General features: G+C 36.8%; 1 protein-coding gene across 1 annotated transcript in view; it reads right to left on the bottom strand.

Moving 5' to 3' along the window:
- The window catches only part of LOC112558770 (myotubularin-related protein 13-like), a 79,728-nt gene that overhangs the window by 34,601 nt on the left and 32,803 nt on the right, over positions 1–12,324 (bottom strand). The window contains exons 2-14 of the mRNA XM_025229425.1: positions 10,693–10,778; positions 9,220–9,457; positions 9,043–9,068; positions 8,756–8,858; positions 8,078–8,194; positions 7,597–7,729; positions 6,893–7,001; positions 6,463–6,576; positions 5,839–5,916; positions 5,315–5,428; positions 5,016–5,144; positions 4,261–4,359; positions 3,989–4,028 (exon numbers count right to left, since the gene is read on the bottom strand). Coding sequence (XP_025085210.1) covers positions 3,989–4,028; positions 4,261–4,359; positions 5,016–5,144; positions 5,315–5,428; positions 5,839–5,916; positions 6,463–6,576; positions 6,893–7,001; positions 7,597–7,729; positions 8,078–8,194; positions 8,756–8,858; positions 9,043–9,068; positions 9,220–9,457; positions 10,693–10,778 — 1,386 coding nt within the window. The remainder of the gene's footprint in view (positions 1–3,988; positions 4,029–4,260; positions 4,360–5,015; positions 5,145–5,314; positions 5,429–5,838; positions 5,917–6,462; positions 6,577–6,892; positions 7,002–7,596; positions 7,730–8,077; positions 8,195–8,755; positions 8,859–9,042; positions 9,069–9,219; positions 9,458–10,692; positions 10,779–12,324) is intronic.

The raw sequence follows: 12,324 nt of genomic DNA on the forward strand, positions 1-12,324 counted from the left end.
GACATGCTCTGGTCTTTGCGGTGCAATTGGATTCCACTTTGTTCATCGTGCCTAAGCTCTATTGTCATTCCCCTCTTCCACATAATGCAGCCTTTCTGTGACTCTCACTTTTGTATAGGTGGTAGGCGCTTTGCTGCTCTCTGTTCACAGCTTTCAGTGTTTCAAATGCATAGCAATTAAACACCGCGATGTATAGAAAAAAACCAAAAACAACCAAACATCCAGAAGGGGGTAATCCTTTATTCAGGGGACCTTAATCAAAACAGCAAATTACTTGTTGTTACTCGTGCTTTACCCAGATCCACTGTACTGTTTTATCAATAAACTTCAATCCACCTTATTTTTCCATTTTCACATTCCATTTATTACGGTAAAACTATAAAATGAAAAAACAACAACAACAACAACCAAAAGGAAATGGAAAAAAATGTTATCATTTATTTGTAGTTTATCACAAACCATTTTGCAGGTCTAACAAATGCCAAAAATGTCTAACACAACACTGGACTTGAGAACTGACAAGATTATACAATCACCAATACTGGGACCATTTGATGGAGGATTTGACGTGATATTGGAGTGACACCCCTTCTGCACACACCTTGTCCACAAACCGTGATACGAAACCGAATTACGGGACGACGCTACATCTGCTGTTTCTGTCTCACAAAAGCCACTTTCGCATCACAGCTATCACTTTCTCCAATGCTGCCAAAAAAGCCTTGCATTAAACATGAGTTATCAGTGGAAGCAAATGCCCAGAAATTCTATTATCCTAAATTACTGATACAAATTTTTTTTAGTTTGTTCTGTTGAAGGGTATTGGGACGAAATCTTTTAAAGGATACAGGAACCCATCATAGTGAAAAGGGTGCCTTAGCAAATGTAGGATGATTAAACATAATGGTTCATCATGCTAATGAATAGCATACAACTGCCTAACCTGTTTCACTAAAAATCGTCTGATCTGCATGGACAATATCAATCATGATGGTATATATTTAAAAAGAATCAGTCATCTTAATTGCTATGACAGCGTATCACCGTCCTTGATAAAAATTTTGTTGTTTTGCATCCATAAGCTTTGGCTAGCATCATATCTTCCTCACCTTGCTGTCACAGTGCTGCTGTTCCTCCATCGTAGTGGCCACTGGACACAGAGCGACTAGCGTCTAGTGGAACACGCAGGTATACCATGCGGTTTGCATAGTGCATAGCTGACATGACTAAACACCGTGCTCTTCGTTGTTGACCATCTCCTCGTGTTGTGAATGCTCATTGTTTGGCCATTACTCTCATCTGCAACACATTTATTTTCTAGTTGGAATGTTGTGGTTTTCATTGACTGCAAAAGCATCTTGCACAGTCAGTTTTTAAAAAAATGTCAGGGGAGATCATTTGTTAACCAATGAGGAGAATTCTTACTAAGTGGCAATATAGTTACAGCAAGCGGCTGAAACATGAATCAATAAAAGCTCCTTCATCTTACAAATTTAAAAAAAACCTGCCCCATCACTTCACGTGAAGCGAGTAGCACTTTTTTTGCCATTTTTTTATGCACAAATCCTTTTGATCAGTCTGCTAACAAGGATCTCATGTCAGAATAATAAATAAAAATCAAATAATAGGTCACAATTAACTATCTACGAACTGTTCTGCCGCAATTTCAAAGCATTATTTCCTCGCCGCAAAAATGAGTCCTTGCGAGCTGTTAGATTTGGCGGCTGTCCATAAGTTATTCGTCTGAATTTCAGCACACACTAGCCTTGCATCTCATCACAAAACATTGTTTCCATTGCAGTTGTTCCTAGAAAGATTAAGCTATCTAAATGAAAGAACTGAATAAAAAAATGTCTATCCTAATTTTTTGAAAAAATCAGGCACACTCATGCTAACACATATGCAGAACTCCCCAATTTTTTTAAAAGTGTTCATAAATCTTACTATTAAACATCGACAACTGATGAAAAGTGAACCAGGTCTACCTAAACTAAAGCCACCAAAACATCCACCATTAACAGCAAATAATTCACTCACCTCTCTGCGCGATGTTGACTCATGGCTCCCTCCCTGGCTTTTTCACTGACTAGATGCTCTTCATACTGCATTAAGTACAGTTGACGATCTGCTTCTGGACATCTAGGTAGAATGCGACTGCTCCACCTAATGATAAGCTGCCCCACACTGCATATGATCTTGTATACATGTGTATGCAAACTGTATCACACCTGCACAATTTCTGTCGCGTAATAGAGAGAAAAAAAATCAAATTACTTAAACAGTGCATGTGTGTGTATAATATATATATGTTGTGTGTGAGAGAGATTTGGGTGTGACAATGAACACAGAGAGAGAGAGAGAAATGCTGTGTAATTGTGTGAGTCTTAGATTTTGAGCCTAGCAGCAATATTATCTCAACGATAGTCTGGTCGGTAGCAGCAATTTTGAAAAAATACTACTCTTAGCCTCAAAAAATTACCAGACGAAGAACTAAAATGTCATGACCAGAATGCCTCAACGTCATGTGTAAATCTAAAGAGCCGCCTTCTCACCCGACAGAATCTGTAGCAAGGGAAGGATATTGTATGCAACACCATTTTCGTCCATAAACAGAGTCATTCTGGGGAAAAAGAAGATAGAATGCGTACACTTCTTATACACTGTTTATAGTTACAGAAAGTGATGCTACCTTTATAAGCAAACTGTCAAGATACAATCCAAATAAAGGAAAATTGTATGAAAATAACAAAATAACACTTTTAATATTACACTACTGAATAGCTTTCATCCAAAATGAAAGAAATAAGAAAAAAAGAAGAAAAAAACAAAATGAAAATTGTCATCTTTCTTTCTTCGTTTCTTTCTCGCCTCAGATCCACTAGCACACACACCACACATATATATACACACAAAGGAGCATTATGCACTTATATCATACTCATCCCATCCTCATGTTAAAAAAAATTACACAATTTTTTTTTAGTGTGCAATTGCTTACCTGAAGCGCCACAGTTAAGCAGCTTGACTATATAAGATCGAACTGTTGCATGCTCAAGCATGGCTCTATTGGCATGGATATGAAGGCTCAGCTCCTGAGTCAAGACCAATCTGGATACTCTGTTCTTTTAGTGCGCGTAATACTGCTGGAATATCTGGGCGCAAGCCAAGTGAGACTCGTAGACAAGAAATAAAAACTAAACTTGAATAAATACATTTTCTCAAACATGCAGACATAATAACATGTTCAGCAATATAAAATAAAATGAACAACCTTCCGACAAGGCAGAAGCATATCTAAAGCACAAGATTCCCAGACTACCGGAGGTCTCAAACTATAACGACTGCATAATCATGGATCAGAAAACATGGAAGCAGCAAGCCTGCTGGCTAAGTTGGTAGACGTCTTTTCTTTTTCATTAATGTAATGATGAAAGCAATGAAACAAAACATTCATCAAATCTGGACATCAGTGAAACACTCTGGGCAAAAGTTCAACATCAATGACCCCTTAAAAATTCTTTACGATCTTGCATCGGAGATCTTATTTATCCATGATGAAGGAGATACAGTTTGAGCACTTCTAGCCTTCTAGCTTATTTTCCACTAATCGTGGCGATCTGTGTGGTAAAGGAAAGTGTATGGTCCAATTGTCAATTCTATCATTTTGGTATGGTCGTACATTGGCTATTCTGTAACCAAAAGAATGACAATGCATTTATTCACATTACTAAATTACTACACCTTATAAATAAGTTGTGAATTTTTAAAAACAAACTAGTACATTGGCCAGAATATACCACTCTACTAGATTCACTTAAAAAAAAAAAATGCCTATATTGAAAATATAAAAAAATGAGCTGGTAAAATAAAAACATACTTTGACTTGACTTCTTGTATGTGCCTTCCTCGATAAGGTCTTGCACTATCCGCAAATCCAGGGTAGGAAATGGCTGATGAATACGGGCATGGGCTCCTTTTCAGTTTGGACGTGGAACCTTGGGCACATATGGCTGTGGATTTGGATATTCCTGTTTCACGGAAAATCGTTCGTTAATATAATTTGTTTGGAGCAAATCTGGTGAGTTACCAATCTCCTTGCACTAAAATGTAGATCAAAGCTTTCACAAATTTGTAAACTCTCTAGCTATTTATTCATAAATAAAAATAGAAGCAGAGGTTAAAAAGACAGGGTTATTAAAATTTCAGGAATACGTGCAGGAAAACACACACAGACACACACACACATAAAGAAGCACCAACATTGAGGTAGAGTTGATGTGCCAAATCTTTGATGTTTTCAGCCACTTTTTCATGGTCGGACTGCTCCAAGTGCAGTTGCTCTGGCATTGTGGCATAAACCTGCAATTCACATTTTTGCAATCTGTACAGCAAAATCATCAAAATTTGTTTTCTCTCTTTAGCGCTAGGTGCAATTAATATTCAGAAGTATCACGGACAATACCAAGGATCAGTACCGAGCAAGTTATACACGTTATTCCAATGTAGATGCAGAAACAGGTAAAATATAAAAATGTCTTTGTTCCAAATGTATAGATTAAAACATCTATTTCAGCGGTTCTCAACCTGTGGGGCACGCCCCCCAGGGGGGCGCGACGTGCTTACAAGGGGGGCACGAAGGTGGTCATTTTTTTAGTTTCTTATACCGGTATTAGTGAAATTAGCTTACATTGCTGGCTAAGGGGGGCGCGTGGATGTACCTTTGTTCGTCAGGGGGGCGTCACAAGTAAAAGGTTGAGAACCGCTGATCTATTTGGATACATTAACAAACCAAACATACTTTTGCCTGAAGAAATATGATATTAGGAGGTCATAAGACCATAGTAATATATTTCAGGAGACTGAGCCTAACCTGAAAACTCAACATTTAGACTGCAGGTTTTCATGAACAACATTCAAAAATCAAAGATCTACAAAATCAGTTTGACATCACCGAAAAATGTTTACAGTGCAGAAAACTGAAACAAGCAAATTAACTAAGAAGACAAACCTCTAACCTCATCAAAAATATCACAGACTCTGTATGGAGGTCCCCTCTCTGCAACGAAGGCACTGAATGCCATTCCACCCAGCACACGCACAGCAAAGTCATCTTCTACCATTCCTCGATGACCAAGAAAGCTTGCCTGCAGACAGAATGTGTGAATGAATCCATGCTGTTATCATAATCACCATCAACACTGCCACAACCACCAACTTCTTACCAGTAAAAGTATTTTAAATACAGAACATTACAACAAAGGTTTTTCCATGACTTTTAATAAAGATGACAATGATTCACCCATCTTCAACTGACCTTATGGAAGGTAATAAAGGGATCAGGGTGGATGCGAATGATGGTGAGGCAAGTTCTGTAGCCAGCAAATAACTCAGCAAACATTCGGATGAATACTGCTCTAATCTCCTTGTCCTAGCAAATAAAGAAATAAGAAATTAAGAAGTGAAACTGTTACCCCTCATATAACAGCCACAATTTATTTATATATATGTATGAAAATAATATAAATTTACTTAATTTAAAAAATACATCCAGAACATAAATCATAAGAGACCTGCATTGAAATTTTTCACTGATTGTTGTTATATTTGCGTACATTTTGGTCATGTTTATTAGACACATCTGCATCAGTTTGTATGCTTACATGTGGATATATGCCTTACACAAACATGCAATGGAAAAAATTAAGACACTTTCATATAATAAAGCCCGACTCTCTTCCTGTGCATAAGGCATTTAATTTAATCAAAATTACTTGAAGGATTAGTACATCAACAACAACCTCACAAACAAGCTGTAAAAACATGTTTTCTTGTACATACTCGTTGCAAATAAGGTGAAAGTTTTCTGGGTGATGGCGGAAATGCATAGTCAGCAGACAGCAAATCTGGTAGTAAAATCTGAAATCAGGATAGATGAAAAAATACATATCTTGTGTTACAGGGGTCTTGTCAATTTGAACCTTTATTTGTTTGAGAACTGAATGGAAAGAAAATTAAGCCAAGCTATCTACAGATGGATTTTTTTTCTGACAAATGGTCTTGGTCAAACCAGTGAATATCTTAAAAACCCTTTTGTTCAGTCAGGATTATGCAAAGCAACTTTTATCTGCAATAACTTAATCTCTTCTACAATATTCTTATCTCCTTTGATAAATAGATATAATCTCTAATAATCTTCATTAAGTATAGCTTATTAAGTAATTCTTATTATCTAAGTATCAAGCTTTACCACCTGTTTCTGATCTGCTTATCTATATTAATATTAGTCTAGTCTCATTTTTGATAATAATGAGAGAAAATAATGAGAGAAAAAGACACCAGCTTTTCTGCAACAAACACTATTCTGCAAATCTAAAATATATTTTGCTGAAATCTAAGCAATTTCAGCAAATACACACCTCAACAGAAAGCATCCAAAATGTGAAAGTGTGAAATGAAACCTACCATGTTTAAACACCTTTTGGCCCTAGAGAGCATGGGTTCTGGGATGGGTGGAATTTTAACACATTCTGGTATACGAATATCTCCTCCATCCAGATCCACCAATATAACATCAAGCTGCACACAAAATGAGGACAAAAGTATAGAGTGTAGAAATGTTTCTAACAGTTTTACCTTCCAAAAACAACCTGTATATCAAGTCAGTTGTTGCCCTTCCTTCACAACAGGGATGGTGGGATGGGAGAATTTATAGCTGCTGACCATGCATATATAATAAGGCAAAAATAATACAGTTAATACATTTGAGATTTGCTTATTTAATTAACATAGATGGATCTAGTTGAGAAAATAGTCTTTATACCTCTGTTAATGTCAGTTTTTTAATTTATTGCCATTAGTTCTTAGTACTGAGATACAATAGAACAACACTGACCAGATCCACAACCTGGCTTACAAGAGAAGCATGGACCCCAGCAATGAAGGGTGTTGGGGTATTAAGCACCTCAAGCAAAGCTGAGGGCAAGATGGGTATATAAACATAGCTGAAATATGAAAAATGATGAAAAGGTAAAGCACATGCATTTATAAATAAGTAAAAATGTGTACATTTCCTGGCCTTTCATCTACTACAGCTTACAAACCACTTACAGGAAGATATATTTCTACAGTTTACTAACACAGAAAAAATCTAAAAATTATTTATAAAAATCAATAATAGATATGATATATATGAAATATCAAAATATATCAAATTCATATAGACCATAACTAAACATGCAGTGGAGTACAATAAAGTAAATGACAAATCAAACAAATTTATTTTTTATTACTGAAAGGTGACTGCTTGAAATATAAATTGGAATGACAATAAAAATCTAGAGTTTGGGAGGGAAAAATAATTACAAATAAGCTTAAAGCACCTTTTATCTTAACTTCATCATTTGAAGCTGAAACTTTCTGATGATTTAATAGCACAAAGGTGCTATGATGAAAGGAATTTATCAAACAGTTTGCTAAAACTTGCTTCTGTGAGCAAGTCATTCAGCAATCCAAAAAATGCCATCAAATATTCTCTTCGACTGCTTAATTCATGACTCACAAAAATCTACAAACAAAAATGCCAGGTGATGCAAGTACCTGTACTTGAGCGGATAGTGGAGTGCGATGAGAGCTCTGCATGCTGCAGTGAGTCGTGAATAGCTGTCTGAGTAAAAAAGGATCTTATGGTCTGTTAGTGCAGCACAAAGTATTGTGATTGCATTGTTGATTCCTGAAACAGATGAAAGAAAATAATTCTGGTAAGTTTGATTGTTTGTTTGTGTTTCATGCTATGCCAGCAGCAAAGGTAAGTTTTTGAGACCAAATATAAAACAAAACACAACAAATAAGAGATAAAGAAAGTGAGCTTGGGAAGGAGAGAAAACATCTTTGCATACATCCATCAGCAAAATGAAATTATTCCAACAAGCAAAGCCTGTAATTATTTCCCTTGAGGCACTGGATCTCAACTGCCCCCCCCCCCACTTCAGAAAAAGAGTTACAATGAAATTTTATATCATTATTTTAATCACAGAATATTGCTGTATGGTTTACAGACACTGCCCAATAAACAGCTTACCCATTTGATCAAAGAAGAGAGCAACTGAGTCATGGCTGATAGGAAGAGTAGAACTGAGTGGAGGCTGCAATGCCTGGCGGTCACCTGCCCCAATGGAGAAACGTACCTGCGGACCACCTGTGCAACAAACAGGACTCACAATGGAAAAGGAAAGGATGGCAGTATTATCTGACTGATAAAAGTCTGTCAGGCTGTAGTTTTAAAAATAAAAAGAAGAAATGCTTCAAGTAGTAAAAACTCATGTAATCGAGCACAGACATGAAGTCAATTGAAGTCAATGCTTTCAATAAGAAAACTATAAGAAATAGAGGCACATAAGGCTTTATTTTTGTACCTTAAAGACTAGCCTTACTGAAATATAAGAAAGGTGATGCAAGTGTCAAAGTTAATTCATTGAACACTGCTTGAATTTTGTTTAAGACCTTGACCTTTTTATAAACCCAGATGAAAGGCTTCTGAGTAGTATTTTTCTCTCAGATTTTTGGAATTAGTATTCTTTTAATGAACTTAACTTTTACATATACCTGGATAAGTGTAATGACGCTAATTTATTTTTTTATTATCAGCTTCCCACCATCAATACTGAATGTAGCCTCTACTCATCTACCACCTAGTATGTAAAATGAAGTAATAGATTTGTATCTGCATATTTAAATCTCTATGTTGCACATAGCATACCAGAAGGGGGCACTTGAATGCAGCCTAGAATGTTGCCAATGAGAGTCTCAATTTGAACTTGTATGTTCTCCATATAGACAGTGTAGATAATTCCCAGACAGTTCTGTGTACATAATCAAAATCAGGTCATAACTTTGCCACTACACCAAAATACTCAGCCTTTAAAACAGTGACTATAAAAGGGATTAACCCATTTATGCCTCATGTTCCATTACTGGAATAAAATAATTTCTTTTTCAAATTCTTGGTTCTTGAATATAGGTTACATAAACAAACATCACACACACATTCAAAATTTCAACCTCTGGTATTACTGGGTTAAAGATAAAGAAAATATATATACAACACCAACAAAGTAGGCAGGTAGGCATTTTTTGTTTAAGCTTCATGCTCACAACCTAATTTTGTTAAAGCAGAAAACTTTTTTCTATCTTATTTAGTAGATTTAAAACCACTTTCCCTGCCTGTTAATGACACCAGCACCAGGCTCTTGGGTGCATACATGAGCGAGTGATGGATAAGGGTGCTGTCATGGTCATCAGCATCAGCATCGTCAGGTTTTGTTGGTGTCATGGCAATAGTCTCATGAAAGGTAAAGCAAGCACAGTAGTGCCGGTCAGCATCAATGTCTGTGAGCACAGCCACATAAAACACCGGCTGTTGTTGTTGTGACGACAGAGACCACCCTGTTGGCTGGCAGAACTGGGAGCAGGAAAATTGAAATGACAGTTTACATCCAGTGAATGAAATGTGACCCTATGCTCCTCAAGGAGCAGCAAAGAATAAATTAAAAACTAAACAACGAAAACTAAAAAAACGCATGATTATTTCTGGCACCGGCAGCATCATGACCAGACAACCAGCTTGTTACTCTGAAAATCAGCATGCTAAATAACACAATGGTAACATTTTTATCTGGACACATATTGTTGAACTATTGAGTATGATAGTGTTCAGTGATTTTTTTTTAAAATTACTGTCATATAAAAGATGTTGATGGTAAAGTTTGATGATTTGACAGCATGTGTCTAGATTTATATTTTTAAATGTTTAAATTTGGTCTAAAATGTTTCCTTCTTCACCATCTCCTCCCTTCTTCACTCACTCGCACATTTCACCAGAATTTCAATTAAGAAGTGGCTTTTAAAGTTACTCTCTCTGGTTCCATGGCCTTTAAAATTGGTCCCTAATGTTTTTTTCCCTACAACTATTTATTACTTGAAGTTAAAAATGAACTCACTTCTGACCCACATCATGGAAATCTTTAAAGTCAGGATAAAATTAAATGATGAAAGCGAAGGGAATTAGACACTAACTGATAAATTCCTAGGCACATAATGCCAACATACTTGCCAGACAAAGAGAAATGTCTGATGCTTCAAGAATAAATGACAGATTCAGAAAGAGACTTTTTGTAGGCATCTGGAAATGCAGGCATGAAGACCAAAAGGTTTATACACCTCCCCCAGCCCCAGACCTCCTCCTGCTCTACCATTGCTATTTCTGCTGCTGGTGCAACAAGCCAACGTCTAGATATCTGAACAGGCAGAACCAACTGCCAAACATTCTTGGTTTCATCACTTAATCTCTTTGACTTGAAAGAAACAGAGGGTGGAAGATAGACAGATATAATTGACAATGGGTATCTAGCTAGGTTGTTGAACCTGACCCAAACAGCATACCTCAAGTAACGACACACTATAGCAGTTTGGTTAGTTGTGGTCTAGGTAGGTTAGTGAGTAGGGGAAAAGGGCAGAGGCAAAGTTTAACTTGCAAATAACAAGACACCTGACTTCTTCCAAGCACCTTTCAACCTGTTTGCAAAGTGACATGCTGTCAGTTTGAGGATGATGAAAAGTTATCACCCGTGATATTAAACACAACAAAATCTATCATGTGAGATGCTTTGTAATGCAGTGTAGCCTTCTCATACTGACCAGCTCCAGGCCTGTGGTGAAGGGACAATCATCCCAGTCCTTCTCAGGAAATCGCTGGAGGACCTTCCCACCGCCGGTACCACTCCCTGTTAACACCAAATAAAACAGAGTTCATATTTACCAAGATTAAATTAGTTGAATGGCTTGGCACTACCTATGACAACCATTGTAACTAGGCAGGATGCATCCATAGAATCCTAAAGGAAAGGAAAATAGTATCTAACATCATCAATGTCTGTGATCTTTACTGACCAAAGCTGGTTGCTCTTGAAATGTTTAGCACCCTCTTTTTTTATAACACATGGAAAGAGTCTCAGCTTGTTTATACAGACAGATGTTAATGGATTTATGTGGGATAAAGTTGGCACTAAAGACCTACGTATATTTAATAGGTAAATGATTTCATCTAGTGGTAACCTTAATGAATTGTGCTCTTTTGGGGAAAGATAATAAAAGAGTATGAAAATGAAAAACCTAAAAAGAAGCCCCTGACAGTTAGTCTTATGAACAGGTATTGCAGGTGGGGAGAAATAATAATCATTGTAAAAGGCTTGTATAAAGCAAGATCCCAACACCCATCCAGTTCTCAGGTCTCACATTACTGTGCTATGAATAAGAAATACAACTGATGGGGTTAAGGTGTAACATAAGTAGTCATTGAAAAAAACCGCACACAACATGTGTTAACCAAGAACTTCACAGGACATAGCTAGAATGGAGTTAACGCACAAGGTATTTCCAAAACAAAAAGTCTTTAATGCCCTCTTGAAACTTGGAACAGGCTGAATGGTTGAAGGTGAGAAGGCAGTGAGTTCCAAAGTTTGGGTCCTGCATAAGAGATGGATTGCCAGCGAAACCTTTCGGTGCAAACCTTTGGCAGGTTTACGATAGCATGGTGTGCAGAGGAATGAAGGTGTCTCTATGATGAGTACACTGTGAGCATATTTGATTTTGAGGCAGGGAAGGAGCCACAGATGAATCAAAGTAATCCTTTTTGCTGTGATAAACCAGATTGTAATTAACAGGAAGCCAGTGGGACATTATTATGTTTATTTTAAACTTGAGAACAAGGTGAGCAGCCGAATTCTTTTGTTAATTATGTAATGCGAACAGCCAGCGAGTAGAAAGCTGGCATAATCCAGTCTGGAAAGAAATGATAAGCAAACAAGTCGCTTTGTTGCCTGAACATCAAGGTACAGTCTGATAATACTGATCTGATGAATAATTGCATAAGCCAAATAACAAACATGACTTATATGATGGTAATTTGAGATGACATTACCCAAATGAATATATTCCCTTAAGTGCTCATGTCTGAGTCTAAAGCTTTTCTGCTTTCACAGTAATGGTGACTACTAAGCATTTTACCATCATTCTACGACACTGCCCACTTCTAGGTTTACACTTTTACACTTGATGTTACAACATGTTATCTACAACACCCTAGAACACTAATAGCTCTCATGTTCAATCACTAAATGCTTCCATAAAACATACACAACATGTTAGGTATTATTAGAATAGATAGGCACATGCACCCATGTGCAGACACAGACATACGCACTTATGGAAAACCTGAGATTTCATGAAACAGATTAATTTTGATTTATACAACAGTTTCCTTTATAAACT

The sequence above is a fragment of the Pomacea canaliculata genome, linkage group LG3 (assembly GCF_003073045.1).
Source record: "Pomacea canaliculata isolate SZHN2017 linkage group LG3, ASM307304v1, whole genome shotgun sequence".
Taxonomy (NCBI): domain Eukaryota; kingdom Metazoa; phylum Mollusca; class Gastropoda; order Architaenioglossa; family Ampullariidae; genus Pomacea; species Pomacea canaliculata.